The 19,716-nt window shown below is 42.3% G+C and overlaps 1 protein-coding gene across 1 annotated transcript in view; it reads right to left on the bottom strand.

Annotated features, from left to right (window-relative positions):
• TWF1 (twinfilin actin binding protein 1) overlaps positions 1-19,716 on the bottom strand; it is a 173,444-nt gene that overhangs the window by 108,984 nt on the left and 44,744 nt on the right. Inside the window, exons 3-4 of the mRNA XM_069228826.1 lie at positions 17,677-17,855; positions 3,956-4,051 (exon numbers count right to left, since the gene is read on the bottom strand). Of these exons, the coding sequence (XP_069084927.1) occupies positions 3,956-4,051; positions 17,677-17,855 (275 nt within the window). The remainder of the gene's footprint in view (positions 1-3,955; positions 4,052-17,676; positions 17,856-19,716) is intronic.

The following is a 19,716-nucleotide window of genomic DNA, read 5'->3' as shown; positions in this document are numbered from 1 at the left end:
TGTACACCAAAACCAGTGCCACACAGCTTGGATTCCCTGTTGTACTTACAAATCATTAAATAAGTCAAAATAAGAAGACTATACATACTTTGATTGGGAGTAAATGGCTTCAACTAGGAAACATTCACATAAAATTAGCCCAGTGTCTTTAGGTGCCCAGAAAACTAAAGGTAAGGTAATTGTTGCCATTACTGACAAAGAGACTGTACTGACTGGAAATGGATCCTAGGATTGTTAGCTTTTCAGTGCAAGAATGGGTAGGAAATCTGGGGAATTTCTACAAGTTTAGAACGGCAGGCCCTTGAACTTGGGTGGATAGGATGGAAGAGGTTATTTCAACTTCTGTAGTTGTAAACGTGAGCCTTCTGAAAAGGTGCACACAGACAGGAGTATTATTTCCCCAAACTCTTATAAGGCACAAACGCACCTCTCTTTTGATTTTGAGGTTTTTACAACAGATCCCGAAAGAAGCAAACTGATGGGTATGTATACCATTTTTAGAAAAACAAAAAGGTGTCACATAAATTTGAAGCTGAATTCAGAGCTTTAGAAGCCCTTTGCAATGTGAGAATACTACGGATAAGGCCCTTAATATTCCAGAACCTGCAATTATGAAAGGTTTGCAATTTGTAGCAAGGTACTCTGGCGTACCTACGAGGATGGCCCTGTGAGTAATGCATAAGGCTTTGAACAGGAGCCTAGGTTCCAATGGAATTCAGCACAGTTCCTTCAGTACAGGTTTCTGGCAATCACTCAAAGCTCTTGTTACCAGTAATAAAGCATCAAGGATGACTTAATCAATGTCTTCATAATGGAGGTGACATAATAAACGAGGGACTGAACAAATAGATGTTAAAAAGGCTTTTTAATGATTGACTGGAAAGTCAGGTTTATTTTCCATAGACGAGGAGTTCGAAATTATATGGCTCAAGCTACCACATTTTTGAAAATCCAGGGGGTTCAGTATGAAAACCTAAGGGCTTAATAGATAAGGAGAGTATAATTTGAACAGTACTGCATGTTAGACTGACTCTCCCTATCCCAAATCTGAAAGGTTGTAAGGGCTGGGAACAGTGAGTGACAAAACCACTAAGAAGCCTCATTTCAAATATGACCTTGCAGTCAGTCCTGACATTTTAGTCAATAGCGATTCATAAAGTGTGACTTTAGAGCCACACCTATAATAGTAAAGGCCTGCTGGCTAAAAGGCATGATCCAAGATGTCACACATGACATGTGGCATCTCCCTAGCTGAGGACTATCTTTAAAACACAGGCAGGTATGGAACAGTGACAAATGCCACATTACCCCTGAAGGACTGAAAAATCGTCAGTCACAGAGCAGAGCCATCTGTAAAAGTCCAGTCAGTAGGGCTGAGTAAATATCAGTCACATTAGTTTATTTGTTAATTATAGTTTTTAAAGAATTCAAACTACGAACTGCCAGCTCAGATCAATGGTGCGGTGGAGGTGTAGAGGGGAGGGGTATGTTTTCTCTGTGGCAATTACAATGCTGATTCAACAGATGAGTCACTCAAGTGGGCACAGATTGAAATACAAACAGACTGTGTCCTCATTGCCAGTCTGGCAGTCCTGGGACCGCCAGACTCGTTATGGCGGTCAGATTGCTGCGAAAGCAGCGGTCCAGTCTCCATATTATGAAAGTGGCAGAGCCGCTGTGGTCTGACCGCTGGTACCGCCAGGTTGCTGCTGGTCGACAGCCTGGTGGTGCTGGTGGTCTTAATCTTTACGAGTCCCCTTTCCGCCAGTCTTTGCATGGCGGTCGGAGCGCCATGGAAAGGCTGGCAGAAAGGGGGTGTCAGGCCCCATATGGCCCCTGCACTGCCCATGCACTTGGCATGGGCAGTGCATATGCAGTGCAGGGGCCACCACAGATATCTCTGTCCCGCTTTTCACTGCCCCAATTACAGGCAGTGAAAGGCACCACGGGTGCTTCTGCACCCGACGCACCGCAACAATGCCGCAGGCTCGATTACAAGTAGGCGTCAATGTTGTGGTAAGTTTCCCAGTGGGCCAGCAGGTGGAAACGCTGTTTCCGCCCACCGGCCCAGCGAGAACTTGTAATAGGGCCCGCAGAGGGATGGCCGCATAGTCGGTCATCCCGACACGGGACTTTGACAGGCAGCCTCTGCCACCCACCAAAGCCATAATGAGCCCCTCAGTCTTGTGTGATGAACCCTCAAGCAAGTAATGCAGTTTGTGAATTTTGAGGGATTTGCAAGCAATCAACCACACTTGCCGCATGAGGATTTAGCATTTGCTGCTCTAAAATAAGTGATGGAAGTGCCACACACTTGTCTGCATGCTGTATTCAAGGGTCTGCTTTCTCTGTCAGGAGAGATAGTACAGCATAAGAAGGATTAATACTTTTTGTAAACTGCAGAGATATGATTATAGTGCTGGGTTGGATAACTTCTCAGATCCATCAGGGCCTTTGACCTAAATTGGCTTCTTTGCTTTTGCGGATGCTGGTGTTAAGAATCCTAACCTTTGTTAGATCTAGAAGGCATGGGACCAATGTAATGAGAAACCAAGAGCATTTGAGAATTAAAATAGTTTATAAAATGATGGCCATCTGCATTTGTACCACTGTGGTCAGGATGTAGCACTTGATAGGTACTGTACTTTTGGAGACTTGATGCAATTCATCTCGGTGAAGCAGGAAAAAACAGCCAAAGGGGAACATAGAATTGGTCCTCTAAAGTTTTTTCTTATGCAATTGATCTGGTCTTGCTGGTTTGGAAAAGCCTCAAGGCTTTGTGGATCATGGCTCCTTTATCCATTCTGCTCTTCTCTCTGAAGCAGTACTTCCCTTTAGACTAAAACGCGGATGACAGCTTCTAGGCTGATGTGAGACTAGGTGGTCTTCCTCTCCTCAAAGAGGTCACCCAGCAAACACATTTGATATCATAACCATGGATGAGAAACAGCGATAATGGGGTGGCTTTTTTAATACAAGGCTTCAGTAGAATTGTTTTTTTCTATTTAAAAAAAGTTGAAAAATGAAAGAAAGACCAAATTAAAATACAACAGGAGCAGAACATTTGCATTTTGTGTTATTTTAATTCCAATTGTATTTAAAAATATACTAAAATGTTTCTTAAAAGTGGCAAAAACCATTTTTGTGAAGAGATATTTCAATTCATAAGCAGTCTCTGTGTCTATGAATTACAATGCAATTCCCAATCTAAGAAGGGAAGATGAAAATATCTATTTCCCTTCAAAGAGTGGATCCTGAACATACCATATGCTGAAGAGGATACTTTTACCACAGTTTGTCACTTTCAACGCCACTGAAACCCTAGAATTGCTTCCAACAGTGATCATGAATGCCAAACACTGCTGTTCAGGATGATATGACCTTTCTCTCCTCAACCTGTTAACACTGATGGGGTCATTTTACAGTTTATAGACTATTTTATATGATCTGTCAATGTGATGCAAAGTTTTCTATGGCGAGGCCTTTTCTTTAAGATGAACGGTTTGTCTTTTTGAGGTTAACCTGTGAATGTGAACTTCTTATCAAGGGAAAAATAACCTGTTTAATTCTTTGGGCTCAGATATACATAGCTGTAAGATACATTTTTAACAAAACGTGAGCTGTTTAAATTGTTGAAGCTGAGAAATTATCTCACATGATCCTTTTCCAAACAGTACTAGAGAAGAATTAGTCACCTGTCATCAGGCACATTAACCTTGACCTATTAACCCTACCACAGTATTTAGGGTACAGAGAAGGCTAAACCTCATGAATAAATACACATACTCAAAAGGAATTGTAACATTAAATATATATGTTGTCATTATGAACAATACACATACACTAATGCATTTGATTCACTTTTCTTGCCATAAACATACAAACACAGTTACAGTTTGCCTTTTTTGTAATAAAACCCAGAATGTGCAAGGAAACGTTTGCAAAGTAACCATACCTTCACGGTCCCAAACACTTCATGTTTTATATGGCCACCTCCAAATTCTTTCTTCACAGTTGCTCTGGTTGCTGCATAGAGCATTTTCTGGCGGACCTAAACAACAAAACAGTCTGAGATTATTCATAAATCTAAAACAGAAATGCACTGTTAAAACATAGGTTAATTGAACCTGCATTTCATGCCACTGATTAAAACAAGCCAGAGTGCTTTCAATTTTATGCAGGAGTGTATGGTTAAAGAGCACAATGTCATTAAGAAACGTCTGAAAATTTGACATACTGTGCGGTTATGCACAAAAGACACAAACCAGTTACTTATCTCCAGTAACACTTTTTCTCGTGGATACTCTATCTAACCACGGATTGCTCATCTTTAAGTAATCCCCAGGTGCCAGACTGGATCTAGAAACTTTTAAAGCAGTTCCCCTACATGCCACCAACACTGTTATGCTCAGAAAGTGACAAGTGGAACCACATCTAAGCTCCACCAGGTGCACTAACATCAGTTGCTTCCTAGGCCTTCCAACCACTCAGATGCAGACCCCATCAGCAAACTGGCACAACCAGTATGCAGATCTCTAGATTGGGATTTTTTCTGATGGAAACGAGCCCAGTTCAAAGAATGGGGATGTTGGAAATTTGTCCTTTCTGCAGGGTCACTGTGGATTGTTTTGTCTTTTTTTGATGAACCCTTTTTATGTTGGCTACATGCCTCTGTGCGCTTTACCCTTGCTAGGCACAAAGTGCTTGTGCTCCTCCTTTCACCATGGTAAAATTGGTATAAACCTTATTGTTTTATTACATTTGCCTACAGGTCCTTAGCATATGATATGAAGTGTACCCAGAGTTTGCACATTAAATGCTACTAGTGAACTGCAGTACTCATTGTGTCATCCACTACAGTGGGACTGTAATGCATGCCTCCAGGTCTATCTACCATTGTAGTCCGGTTGTGCAGTTTTAAAATTCCAAATGTAATTTATAACCTCTTTTGACAGGCCTAAACTGTCCTTTTAAATATTAATAAGTCAGGTAAAAGTTTAATGCTATACGTGTCCTTACAGTGATATATGGTGTTCCATAGGAAAGCATTACCATAAAATATTTAAGTTTAAGACATTTTATCTCTGGCTGAGAAACAGCTATAGATTTAATTTTTGCAGTTTCTGAAATATTTATTACAAGCCCAATATACTGGTAAAATCAGATTTGTAAAATTTTGGAAAGATGACGTTTAGAAGAAAGTTACCTTTGCCCTGCCTGAAGTTCTTGAAAGAGAAATCGTGCATTTTGCTCTCGAACTGCTGTCAACTAGCAATTGCCATTTGAATATGTGTGAATGGGTGTGAAGTGTCTCCCAGGGAAAAATCAACAGACCAGGGGTCTCCAACCTTTTCTGTGGTGAGCTACTTCTGATCAGTTAAAGTCATTGTGAGCTACCGAAGGCTAAACAACTTGTGCATTATCACCGACCACCCCCACACCAAACTTCCTTGACTAAGTTTGGTGTTCATAGAGCAAAGTACTATGGTTTGAACAAAATACTTTGACTGGGCACTATGACAGGGTTGCCATGTGTGTCAGTGAAGAGCATGGTATTTGGGGTTGTATGAACATGTGCATGAATGGGATATATGTGTATGGGTAACTGAGAACCAGTGCCATATGTACTTGTGGCACAGGGCATACCTTTCGCCATTTGTGGCACCGTTACAAGTGTAGCACAACAATAACAACCATGTTTTTAAATGGGAGAAATTTGAAGTGCAAACATGTTCATAATGTGGAACATTTTTCTCCACTTTAAATTTCTCCCATTTAAAAATAAATGATTGTATTTTCCAGTTATAAATAGTGTACAGTGCTCTACTGGCCGTTGGGAGCAAGAGACATGCTGTTTCTAAAGGCAACACTTTGAAAAATAATTTAAGAAAATTAAAATGAAAAAGTTTTCTTGATTAGAAGATAACGTTTAATTTTCTCCAATTTAGAAGCATTGAGAAACATAATTTTGTTATTACTTCCAATATTGAGTTGACAAGGACTTTTATTTAAGAGTTAAATACCTTAGTGCTTCAATTCTTCACCTCTGTGCCCTGGATCATAAATCTGAATCCAGCACTGCTCCTTATCAGGCCCTGCTATATGCAGTCTGGTGATAATAATGTAAAATAAACACAGCCCTCCCTTAACTTTAAAAGGAAAATGTGACTGTGCTTATTTAAAAATGATCTCCAGGCTGTGAGCTACTCTGAAGGGGCATGGGAGCTACTGGTAACTCGTGATTGACTGGTTGGAGACACCTCCAATAGACTGCCCTGAATAGGCACTGGTGACAGTGGGCCCTTCTTTCGCCCCCGCCAGACAGGCCCGAATCAAAGCAGGCCTCGTTTTGACGTTACAGTGTCAAAGCGTGTTTAACATTTGGGGTGCACTTCAAAGGCGGAAGACAGGATACCAAATCAATCTGTGTGTATCTACAGTCTGGATGCTGTAAACTTAGCACTATTCTACCAGACTTCTGTCTCTGAAGTTGTTGGGTACATTGACTGCCTCACATTGGATTTTTGTGTCAGATGTAGTAGGTGGACACTATGATTACAGTAGTACACTCCCCAAACCCACAACAGACCTCGAAGCTCAAGTTTAGTGAAGCCTTTGGTAATCTTAAAGATGTGTAGGGCTATCGCTTGAATACGTTACCCCTGGTTAGGTGGTCCCTAGGGATCATTCCCACCTACTAGCTAATTCCAGACATTGATGTGGCATCTCCAGGACTAGTGGAAGAACAAAGGAAGGCTGGACTTGCTGTTTTTGATATGAGAATGGCCCTGAAGACTGGACCTGCTATCCCTCTTGTCTCTAGGGCAAAGACTTAGGGCCCGATTAATTGGAGGACGAGTTACTCTGTCTCAACGGTGACGGATATCCCATCGACCAATATCTAAATCCCATTAGAACACTGGAATGTTGGGGGCGTCATTGGAGACAATGGAGTGCCCTGGGCTTTTACTGCCTGGTAAAATCCTGGAGTGTCAACATTCCAATGTCCTTTGTTCACAGCTACAGCTATGTTTACAAAGGCCTCACGGAGCCCGAGGGGAACTTAAACCCCTAGAGCTCTTTGATGCCTTTTATGGCCGTTATAGCCTGCTACGGCGACTCTAAGGTTATATTATATCCTATGGGAATTAGATACATTCACTGTTGAGGAGTAACTCATCCGCCAATATCTAAATCAGGCCCTTAGACTCCAAGGGTCATACGTCTGACCTAATGTCAAAGCTACGCAGATACAACAAGCTACAAGAGACCTTTCCTGCAGCTGCAGATCAGTGGCAACTGGACGTGGACAGGATTCACTTGTTGACCTCTGCCTGCCACCCTGTGAGCATATAGGTGCCTCCCCTGAGGCCCAAGGGGGCTTTGAAAGTGTAGACCTGTGGTGAATTAAGACTTAAACAACTAAAGTCAGAAGGTAAAACCTTTGACTAGTATATACCTGGTCAGTGTATCCGACCCACCCTCCATCAAAACCAGCGTTAAATTGCACATAGGTCCTGTTCTACCGTAACCATTGACTATCATTGGTGCTTTGTGCTTCTTGGTACTATTTCCAATTAGAAATTTTAAAACATCATATCTCTGGTTCCTCTTGTTGGATTGTTGTGCCATTTTGTTTATTAAATTAAATTTTTCTAAGTCGCTGTGGAATGTTTAATGTTGTTCATTTCAACTATATTACCATTTGGTAACTGCATAAATATTTACACATTGTCTTACAATATGCCTGTATGCTCTGTGCCATAGCTCCATGGGTTTCAGCTCAGGTTAATTTAGTGACTTTGAGGGTTCGCTCTGAAAAGGACTGTTATTATTACTTAAGGTTGGTACTTACCCCCTCAACTAATAAAATATTTTACAGTGGAGGTGGGAGGGTTAGTGAGAAATCTGCGGTTAGGTGGAGTAACCACCACAAAAATCATTATCGAAGGCAAGTACCTTGTTCTTCTGATGGATACTTCTAAGCACATATTCCTCGCCTTATGAATAGGTGCCACAGCAGTACCTCACAGCTGGTGGGTCTGTGAACTGTCTCATACCAAAATGCCCCTTTCAACAGACTTGACTGTTAAGGCAGTAGTGTTTCATGAACGTGTACACCAAAGCCCACATGACTGCATGACAGATGTCGAGGGCAGGCCCGCCGCTTGCTAATGCAGTGACAGCAGTTTTGGCCCTGGTAGAATGAGCCCAAAAGCCTTTCAGTGGTTGCTTTTTTTGCCAATGAACAGCAGATCTTTATGCAGAGAACCATACATTGGGAGATGGCCTGTGTTTGTACTTCTTTGAACCAACCCTAGAAACAGCTAATCGTCCATTCAGTAGTCCTTGGTACGACCAATATAGAGATTCAATGCTCTTCTATCAATGGAGTCTCTCTTCCATCTTAGAGGGGTGAGTCGGAGCAAAGACTGTCAAAATTATGATAGCCTGGCCGAAGTGAAAAGGAGTAACCACTTTCTGTAGAAATGAAGCTCTGGTCCTCAAAACCAACTTATCAGGGAAGAAGGTGATTCAAGGTAGATTTACATAGAGGCTGAAGTTCACTCACACTTCAAACCAATGTTATGGCAATGAGAAAGACTGTTAGCATAAGGAGTCTCACGAGACAACTGTGCAATGGTTCAAAAGGGGTGCATTTAAAAAATGTGAGGACTAAGTTCATGTCCCACAACCGAATGTTGCAACCCTTTCAAAAACATCATCACAACGGGTTTTTCGAATAACGAATAATGAATTGGCAACCACAAGACAGCTGAAAGAGCAGATAAGTAGTCCTTAACAGTGCCAAAGGCAAGTCTTTGCTGGCCTAGGGGCAAAACAAACAGTAAAACTTCAGACAAGTTTGCATGCAAAGGTTCAGTTTGTAAGGCGCAGCTCCAATCTACAAATTTGCTGCAACAGCTGGCATACACTGATTGAGTGGAAGGACGCCTCACCACTAAAAGTACATCAACGATCTTAGTTTGCAGGTCAAAAGAGGTTAACTGTCACTGCGCAATCTACAAGTATAGCGATGCAAAATGTGCAATACAAGTGCAACTCCATGCCCTGCTGCTGCAACAGACAATCCTCCCGAAGCAGCAGCTTTATCGGAGGACAGATGCTCATGCCTAGGAATTCTGGGATTCACACTTCTCTGGCCCAATATGGTGTCATCAGAATGAACCGGAGTCGCAATTTATCTTCTTCAGCACATGGTGCAGGAGAGGCAGTGGAAGAAGGTATACTGGAATCATAACCTCCATTCTAGAAGGAAGGTGTCTACGAGTAAGACCTGCTTTAGAAACTTCAGAGCGCTGAAGTGTTGGCATTGTACGTTCTTGGCAGTGGTGGAAAGATCAAGTTGATGTGTAGCCAAATCTCCACAGAAGACTAAAGGACTCTGATCCCCACTTTGCCCAGATGGCGTCCCCAACCCAGCAGTGATACATCTGTGACCACTAACAGCTTTGGGTAGGGTAAGGTAAGGGGCCTGCCACTTATCTAATCGCAGTCCAGAGTGGCAGCATGGCAGATCTTTTGCAATCTCCTCCAAAATCTGGATACAATCAAACAGATTTCCCTGCCTACTGGGATTTCAGGTTCCACTGCAGAGCCCGCATGTGCTACTTAGCAATCATTACTAATATGATGCAGGAGGCCAACAATCCCAGCAGCCTCAGAGTCATCCGCAATGAGATCCAAAACAGATGGTGAAACATTGGAATAATCACCTGAATGCCCTGGATTCTCCATTCTGGAGGAAAGGCACAAAACCTTACTGTATCCTGAATGGCTCACATGAAAGGGAGCATCTGTAAGGAGTGAGGTGTGACTTTGGCTAGTTGATAGTGAAGCCCAATGATGTTAGGAGGTTTGCCGTCATTTGGAGATGACTGAGGGCTCTCCCAATCCTCGTTTCTGGCAGCTTGCTTTTGACTCCTCGCTACTATGGGCTCCTTTCTTATGGCGTTCTGTTGCCGTCTCCTTGTATTCCTTTGCTTGCACCTTCCTCCCAAAGATGCATGCCCCATTTCTGCATGTTCCTGTCCTGCTCAGCGAGAATCCCTTTCTTTATTCCTCCACCTCTTATCTTCCTCCAGATTTCCTCTTCGTTTTTTGTAATCTTTCTTTCTTTGTGATCTGCCTTCACCCTGTTGTCAACTCTTTCTTTCTAGGCTGCCTGTCAGGGCGCCACAGAAGCCATCCTACCATGGACTCTCCCTCCCAGCTAAGAGCCCCTTTCCACGCTCCCTTGCACAATGGTAAAGGTTTTGACAAGGCTTTTAGCTCACCGGCATAAAGCCATGCAAACTTAAAAAAAGATTCCATTCAATTAGGACTGGCATCTTCAGGGTCAAACCCTTCCTCCCATGTCTGGTCATCCGATGCTTAGGTTATAGAAGAGAAAATGCATGTATGGGAAAGTGACCAGTGACCCAGGTCTCTCAAGTCACAACCAGAACAAATACGACCTCTCAGGTTTACTCCGGGAAGCCTGGAGATAAGTCCACCAACATACGTCTGATCTCTTGATGACAAAATAGGATTCTGAGAAAGATTTGTGAGCAGGACTCAATAAAGCAGACAGGGCGACTCAGACGGAGACCCTTTGGGATTATGTGGGATCATGCTTATCAGATTAAACTTTCATATCAACAGCCCCTCAATTGGTTTGGGGATATACGATTTGTTTTCCCCTTAAACCTGGCATATTTTAGAGAGACCTAAAGTTCTGAGCCTGGAGAGGAAGTTAGTTAGTTCTAATAAAGTACGTTCAAAGTAATGTTTCAGGAGGAAGACAAAATCTAAGGAAAGGTGTGGTCTAGAGGCAAGCTCATAAGCAGGTTACACTTTCATAACTGTTCTTCCCAGCATGAGTGTGACTTAATGGGTGCATCAAGGCTGAGATTTTATAGAGCGGGCCGTTGCAGCTCAGGATGTTGATATGGCAGTTACTTCTACTAACAAGCACATACACAGCTCTAGCACTTTAACAGTGGATGAGTCAGTGTTGAAACAAATTAAAGAAATCTAAGCTACTCTTCCAAATGGATACCTCATGCAGAAAAGCTAAAACGAAATGAGGAATGTGAACCCACTCTAACTCATCCATAACCCAAGGGCACAATGGTGATGATGCCAGTAGTGAAAACACAAGGGTGGAATTCTTTGTGAACACTTGTCTCTTGAAACAAACCCAATCAGATAGAACTCAACAACATTTTCTTTGACTCTGCCACCAATGCTGGAATAGTTCAGGCCAATAATGCAATTGTTTGTTGCTACACAACTGCAAACTGGGTACAGGGGAATGAATGTGTGGTGAGCGATCCGGACTCCTTTTGTATGATGTTTTGCATGAAAGAGGGAGCTGAGGAAAACAGATAAAGGTGTCTCTGTCTCAGCTTATCCTCTCCAGATAGGACGTCTTTCCACGGCATCACAAGTTAGATCATACTGACACTTTCATATCAAATGTGTTTCCACCACTGTTATATCTGGGCTGTACAAATATTGTTCAATAAAGGGGGCTAAGGCACCCATAAAAAGAAAATAATTGTTACTTTTATGATTAGTTTGGTTTCAGTCCCAGGCACTGAACGGGCAGAACAATTTACTACGCTGGAAGCTCCAAGATAATAACAGCCAAATTCATGTCCTGGCGAACGACTGAGCTGGATAATAGAGATACGTATTATGCTCAGCACAAATCAGCTGAATCTTCAGTAGTAAGCACCATAAACATGAAAGTAAGTCGTGTGTGTACATTCATCCCAGACTGAATTCAATCGTGCAAGTATCCAACGTTAAAGAAAAACATTGTCTAGCTTCTTTAGCTTCTACTATGCTGAAGAATTCTAAATTGTGCCTTTATTGCTATCAATAATGTCACACTCATTCCTGATCCAGACATATCAACTGCCTGTTCTACTGCAAATATGTCAATATACATGCATAAAAGGTTGTACCTCGTTACACCCTTAAGGAGAGATCTATACAGCATGGGCACAAGGCACAATTATTAAGGGAAGTACCTCTCCAAAGTTTGAGCAAGCAACTGAGAAAGTAACTGGTAATCCATCAGTCCACATTTAAGTGACAATACCAGCTTCTCCTAAAAAGATAAAATACTGGATGTTTATATATTTTTGATTACTTTTAATTGAGTTTCAACACGACTATTCGAGTTTTTATTTCGCTTATTAAATGCTTCCCATTCCACTTGATGAGGAGATTTGTTTCTTGTTGGATGATTTGTTATGCACAACACCTCGTACAGTTTTTCTAAAGAATGCTTTTCTGCTCATTCCAACCTATCAAATCTGAGCCATAGTTACTTCCTGTATAAAACGAAACTGAACACCAGGGAGACAGTAACTTCAGTCTTGAACTGTTCTAGACCTCCCAATCTAGTCATGAAATAGTAAAAACACGTTTCTGTGAGGAATCTTAGGTTTAACCTGGTAGCTGTGGCCTAAATGGCGAGCTTCCGTCAGAGAAAATGCACGTGGACTATGAAAAGCCACGTCAAACACAACTTTACTATTGAGAAGTGCACTCAATAAAATTCTTAAACTAATTGATTAAAAAATAAAAAAACTTCACTGATAACAATCTTTAAGTAAATCTGATTTATACAATATATACAATCAACAAATGTAAAACTTTGAGCCCTTAAAGCAGTTTTAGATGTGTGAATTCCAGTACAACAATGTATTGGTTGTGTTCTTCCAAAAACAGCCACTAGAGGCACCAGCTCATTCAATTTTAGCATTGATACCAATCAAAGTTCTTTACTGAAAAAAGTTTCAAAGTAGTTTCATTTTAACAAAATGGCTTCTGACTTACTCACTTGCAGGAGTGCCATTGTTTCAAAATACTGTTGAATAAAAATGTGAGGTGGGTCTTTTTTAGGGTTTCAAATGTAACCGCCCCGCTCCCTGCCCCCTGATCCCTTGCACCTCCCCCTTGTCCCTCCAGACTACCCCAGCTCCAGGATGGTTCCTAGAACCCAGCGCAGTGGCTTCAGTGGGAGGGCAGATTCCTCAACCACCCTTGAGGAAATCATAGTCCAAAATCGAACCGCAACTGGTCTTGCTGGCTTTCACCAAGGTATCACTCTGCTCTTTGTTCAAAGTACTTCCTCCTATCCCTGGGAAGGATAAAATCACAGCAGTAGCTCTACTAGAGAAATCCTCTAACCTTTAGCTCTGGAGATTCAGAAGGAAGCCGTATCTTACTCAGTTCTTCATGGGATAGGAAAATGCCCTCTGCAATCTCTCCTGTTTTCCTCAAGTTCAGTAGCATTCGTATATGAATGGAGTGGAAAGCCTACTTCATAGTAGTAACCCAATAGTGGATGGCGATCCCTATAGAGCCTATAATTGTGACTTTTCCATGCTGCTCACATCACTAGTTTTGAGCGCTTTAGTTGCATCATGGTCAAAACTATTTTTGAAGGCACTATGTCAAAGTGGTGGAAGGCAGTCTCCAATCTTCTCAGTTTTCTGGCTCCGTAAGCCCACTTGGCCCGGTCATATTTTATTCAAACAAAATCCCATTCCAGCTGGCCACTCCATTTATTGTGCCTCCGTGGATACAAAGTGACATGGTTGCTGGAGAAGGGAAAAGCCTACAATATTATTATTCTTTTCCGTTGGGAGAGCCTGCTTGTCTTTAGGATGTGAATAATCTCTGTGCTTTTTTACCTTTCTCTCTCTACTGGCCCATTGGCTTTCAATGAGTGCCTTTTTTTATGGCTGCAATTCAAATTCTTTGAAGCCAAAACTCCAGCTTCAGGGGAACTAACTACACACGGTGTGGGAGGTTCATGGGAAACTTGAAATTACTGGTCAATTCCTATTTCCGGAAATAAATAACCACTCTGAAAATACTATGTGTGACCTTGTAGGAAGAAAGGTAGCTTTCCCAAAAGATTACAGTTGTAATGTGTGATAAAATGCTATGACAATGAAATGTGTACATAAATGTTATTTAAAAGACATTACTATAGATTAGGCCTCAATGAATTGAAGGACACTCAGGCTGTGTCTTGCAAAACCTTTAGTACGATACTTTGTAATCTGCTCAAAGACCCCCCCTGTTTACCTGCTCAACCATTTATACAGTTTGATGCTCATGTCCGATGTACCATTGGCGCCAGAGGAGGGCTAGGGGGCATCCCATCTCCCCTTCGCAGGGTCGTATCATGGTGCAGTCCCTTGTTGGACGACCCTTCAATTACCATCTTCTTCGAGGACTACCACAGACTGGTGATTGGCCTACGCAGTAAGGCATTTTGGGTGCATTCATGCACTTTTACCACCACTCCTGTTACCCTATTGGATATAATGCACCTGGGCCTTTGGGTTTCAAGGTAACCATATATAGGTGACTTATCTAATGTTAGATAAAGGCTTAAATATGTCAAAATTATTTTGTTTAACATAAGAGCACTGCAGTACGACCTGCAGTGCTACGGAGCCGTTTGCTATTACATGCCAATGTAACAGGGAGTGATTACAATGCAGGACATTCAATAACATTGGAGACAGTTCACACAACTAATCTTTGTAATTGGCTTCTACACAACTTTCTTCATCTTTACAGGGTTGACTTTCGGTATTATTCATGTTTGACTTTTTGTTAAGCACTTTCTTATGTGAGGATTCTGAGCCTTCTCACACAACACCAGAGATTTATGTATATACCTTGATAAAGTCATTATTGACGCAACACGAGTTTGATGTCTTCAATTTGTAACAGAGTGTTCTGACATCATCCCAGTAGATTCACACTGATGTAAAATATTTAGCTTTATTTTACACAGTGCTTAATTTGTAAATAAAAATGGACCGGTACCCAAAGCCCTCCTCTTAAACATGTGGCTCCTGCAATTAAATGTGCAAACAGGGACTATTGAGGAAGCGTAATCCTGAAACCATCTCCGGCCTCTTCAATCCATTTACAGCCACTCCCTGCCTCTTCAGATCACTCTTGTAGCTTTCTGTTTTTTCCCATTGTGACTCTTTCTCGTTTTTCTCTTCCTCCGTCTTTCCCAGATGTGTCTTTTGCTCACAGTAAATACTTCAGGCAGAAAAATAAGCACCGGCCCTCAAAAATAAGTTCCGGAGCTCCGCACCGGAAACAACAAACACAAATTAAGCACTGATTTTACACCATAACTGACTTTCGGGACTTCTCTCTTGTTCTCAATGTTTATACAGCATAGTAATAGTAGCTTGATAGCCCTGGTGCTATGTTTTTAAAATTCCACAAAGGGGTGGTTTAAAGCCACACTGCAACCCAGATTGACAATTCAACATTTTGTGAGATTTGTGTACTTTTACTGTGGATTCATCTGAAAAAGAATCATATATGCCAATTGGTGCTTGAAAGTCATATGTCGTGATTTGTAAGGGAATGACGTAGATGCGACAAGAGTGGCTTTAGCATGCCATCACTGCCCAGAGGTAAAGCAACAACAGAAATATTTGTCCGTTAAAAAAACACATTCTGGCAGACAACGGTAAAAAGATTATTCGTAACTCACATACAAATATGTTTCATTTTGTGACATTGAAACAACTCAAATCAAGCCAGTGACCTCTCCACCCTGTGCCCTAGCAGGTTTTCCAAAATAATTTGAAAGCTTCATTGTGCAATGTGCTCTCCCACCCATGATTTCTCAAGGGCATTTCCTCAAGTCTACACAACCACCGAAGACACAGTGATTTTGAAATCCTGAATTTGGCTGTAATTTGTGTTTTCTTATGAGCACCCATTGTTATTCAAGTCTCAGTTAGGCAATATGCGAATGACTGAATACACGTTGTGCTAAATGCGTATTTAATTTTGGCATCTCTTGATTGTATGATAGAACAACTAATGAGCGAACCACGCATGCCTAAACAATGCGGTCGGAACAACGACCAGGTTGCTCCCACAAGATTGTATGATGGAACAACTAATGCGCCAACTACGCATGGCTGAACAACGTGGTCGGAATGACAACCACGTTGCTCCCACGAATGCCTTTACCACGCATGCCTTTACAACGATTTTTCGTTATAAAAGCATGCCTAGGAAAGGCATGTGTTGGAACAGCATGCATGGTTCTAGCATGCCACCGCCCCCACCTGCCCTAAAAAACATAACTACCCCGACCCCTCCACCTGCACTAAAAACAGTACCACCCTGACCCTTCAACCCCTGCCCCTAAAATCAAAAGTACCCATCACCCCTACCCACCCTCAGCCCTAAAACTTTCCCCGACCCACAACCCACCCTAAAAACAATAGCCCCCCCACCTGCCCTAAAATCAAAACTACCCCAACCCTCCACCCCTAAAAACAAAACTACCTCAATACCCCCTCACCCACCCTGAGCCCAGTCTCCCCACCTCGCCCCTAAAAACTAAACTACCCCGCCCCTACAAAGAAAATTACCCCTACCCCTAAAAACAAAAATCTACCCCAGCCCCCCCATCCACCCTAAAAACAGTACTACCCTGACCCTTCAACCCTCGCCCCTAAAAACAAAAGTACCCCAACACCTTCCCCGACCCCCCACCCACAAAACTAAAACTACCCCGGCCCCACCCCACCTCTAAAAACAAAATTACCCTGAACCCCCAACCCTAAAAACCAAACTACCCCACCCTAAAAACTAAATTATCCGACCCCCACCCCACAAAACAAACTACCCGACGCACCTACCTCCGCCCCTAAAACAACTACCCCGATAACCCCCACACACCATGAGCCCTAAAGCCTTCCCTGATTCCCTGCACCCGCCCTAAAAACATCTGACCCCCACGCCCAAAAATAAAACTACCCCGCCCCTGAAAAACAAAATTACCCGCCCCCGTGACCTGTCCCACTTACCTGACCGCGTACTCTCTTTTTTTTCCTTTCTCTGCCTTAACCATGCATATGCGTTGTTCAGCACATGCGTGGTTAAGGCAGAGAAAAAGTGAGTCGTTGTTCATGCACGCGTGGTTACGCTTGCGTTGCCAACATAGTCATTGTTCCTGAGTTGTTCCGGACGTTTCCTGTTACAAATGCCATAGGCAAAGACTTCTTTCTCTCCTTCGAAGCAAACTTGAGGTTTTCGCACATGGTCCCACTCAGAATCTTTTCTATGGTCCTTTGATCAAATTTCGATTTCAATATGGTTGGAGAGCTCACTGGGGAGATTCCCACTCAGAGATGCAAGGGAGCATACCAGCACTATGTATATCCCTACACAAAAGATTGAATGTTATTGTATTGGTAAATGGCTAGCAAAGAGCTGCTGCAATTGAGCACCTATGTATTAACAGCACACTACTGACTGATGAGTAGATCATTAACAGTTGAGAACTTGTCCCTCTCAGGCCATATCATTTGGTAACACACCCCTTCAAAACTCTAGTACCCGCTACTGAACGTTACTACAATGCACTTACTCTACTGCATCCCTGAAACAGATGCTTAAAGACCTCATCTTGAATAATTAATTTCCTACTGAATACTGAACGGTTGTTTAAACATTTTATTTTCTGTTAGAAAAATTTGAAACTCTAAAAGATGCTTGGTATGATCAATGGCACTCAATTAATCTATGTTTTACTATGGTTCAACAATACTCACATAAAAAGAAATGAAGTCAGTTCTGAAGATTACTTACAGGGGAGTGATCTGGCGACCAAGCAATGAAGATCCACTCATATCCTTGGGCATTTTGTGAGTCGAGTCTATACAGTATGTAGCATGGCTGTTTGTCCTCTAACAGAGGTAAAATAAATGGATCATAGTCTTTTTCCCATGCACAGGATGGCTTCTTATAGGATCCAACGGTGAACTGCTCTGCAAATGACCAGCAAGATTACTTTTTAGAGCGTGCACTGCTGTAATAACATCATAAAACAGAAGAAACCCTTACAGCGAGGCCTACTGAAACTACTAGAAGTCATGAAGCAAGATTAAGATCGTAAAACACAGAAAAAAACGGTGGGTTATTTTCCGCTGCGCAGTTATACCTTTGTGATCTATAAATAAAGAACCATCAAGATCTAAATTAGACACCATTAAACACTGTATCCGAGCTCTTCATTTTATCCTTAGGCCAAAACAAATTGTAGTGTTAGTTTATGGGATTAACTGCTTCCTTGCTGCTTAAAGGGGCATGCCAGAAGTCCAGAATCCCACCAACATAAGCAGTCAATCGAGATAGGATTATGGTTCTAATAAAGCGTGCCCACTGAACCTCAAATGGCAGTGTTTTATTCATGTAATCACTGGGTGGCATTATCCAGTTGCTCTCAGCTAAAACCTTGTCCTTTGTAGATCCCTCTTTCATTGAGCTTTAAGAGGTAATGAATGACCCATGGGTTTGATTTCAATGGAGGCATACAAGGTTAGGGCTTGGATTCAGGCACCCACTACTGCGTGGCCATAGGCTTCCTCTTCCCCAAAGCAGCTTTTATTGGCATTTATAGATAGGCAACTCAGTTCTCAATTATCCCTAAAAGCATTGGCCCTATTGGTTATGGAAGGCATACCCACCCACAGTCTAGTGTCAGGCATAAATGTGGCACTCCTGGGCAGCCTCTTCAGAACACTACTGGACCTCTGAAAGACAGAAGAGGACATCTGGGACTTGTATGGAGAACTATAAAGGCTGGACCAGCTTCCGCTTGTACCCAGGACACAGACGTGAACGGTAAGGGTCAGTTGCCAGACCTCATGTTAAGCTACAGAGACACAAATGCTGCAAGAAATCCACTTCTCTGGAACAGCCCACCTGACAATTTCCCACTGGACATGCCTGGACACTTCTGGTGGATTCTGTTGGAGTGAGTCCTAACTCCCAAGTGCTCTTCCTAAGGTCCATGAACTCTTAACTGGTGTGAGAGTGTATTATTTCTGTCTGAACCTAGAACCCTGGGACTTAGGAACTTTTTGCTACTGTTTTTCTTAGAGAGCCACTGTAGGACCAGGTGCATCATCAATGGGCTTGACTTCGCCACAGCTCCTGCTACATTCTTCTCCACAACAGCAAATCCAATCAACTCAACGCCAACTGGCATCCACAGATTTCGCACCTTCTTCAGCTTCAGCCTGCAGCCTTGCCCTGCTGAGGAAATCCAACTTCCAGAAAAGAGTATGTCTGCAAGTAGAAAGCTTCACTGGACCGGACTCTGAACAGCATCAGATCGAATTCAATGACTTCCTAGGTGCAAAGGCCAGGCCTTTAACATTCAGAGCTTTTCCCGCCTTCATCAATGGTTTAGCTAAGATCTTGTCTTTTGCCAACCCATAATGGATGAGCCAGTCTTCAGATGCAGCCAGTGGCCTTGTCCCACTGAGGACTCTATAGTCTTGAAAATGTCTAGGCCTGAAGGTAACATTTTGACCGGGACCAATCTGATCCACTCTTCCTTGCGATCAGCCATAAACCTTACTATTACCCTGGTCTAGTGCAACCAGTTGCCCGTGGTTGATGCTCTGCACTTTTTGGTGCTATTTTTGCTAAAAACTTTAAAAATTCAGATCCCTGGTTTATTGTATTTTTGTCATTTTGGTGTTATTTCTTAACCAAAATATTCTCTATTTTCATAAACTGGAGTAAGATTTTGATTGAGTTGTGTTTTTGACTCCCAACTGTTTTGGTAAATACACATGCTTTACTCATTTTCTTTAGTTAAATCTGTCTGCTGTGCGCCAT

The sequence above is a fragment of the Pleurodeles waltl genome, chromosome 4_1, assembly GCF_031143425.1.
Source record: "Pleurodeles waltl isolate 20211129_DDA chromosome 4_1, aPleWal1.hap1.20221129, whole genome shotgun sequence".
Lineage (NCBI taxonomy): Eukaryota > Metazoa > Chordata > Amphibia > Caudata > Salamandridae > Pleurodeles > Pleurodeles waltl.
Note: the sequence above shows the minus strand (reverse complement) of the source record. Positions and strands in the feature narration are given on the sequence as shown.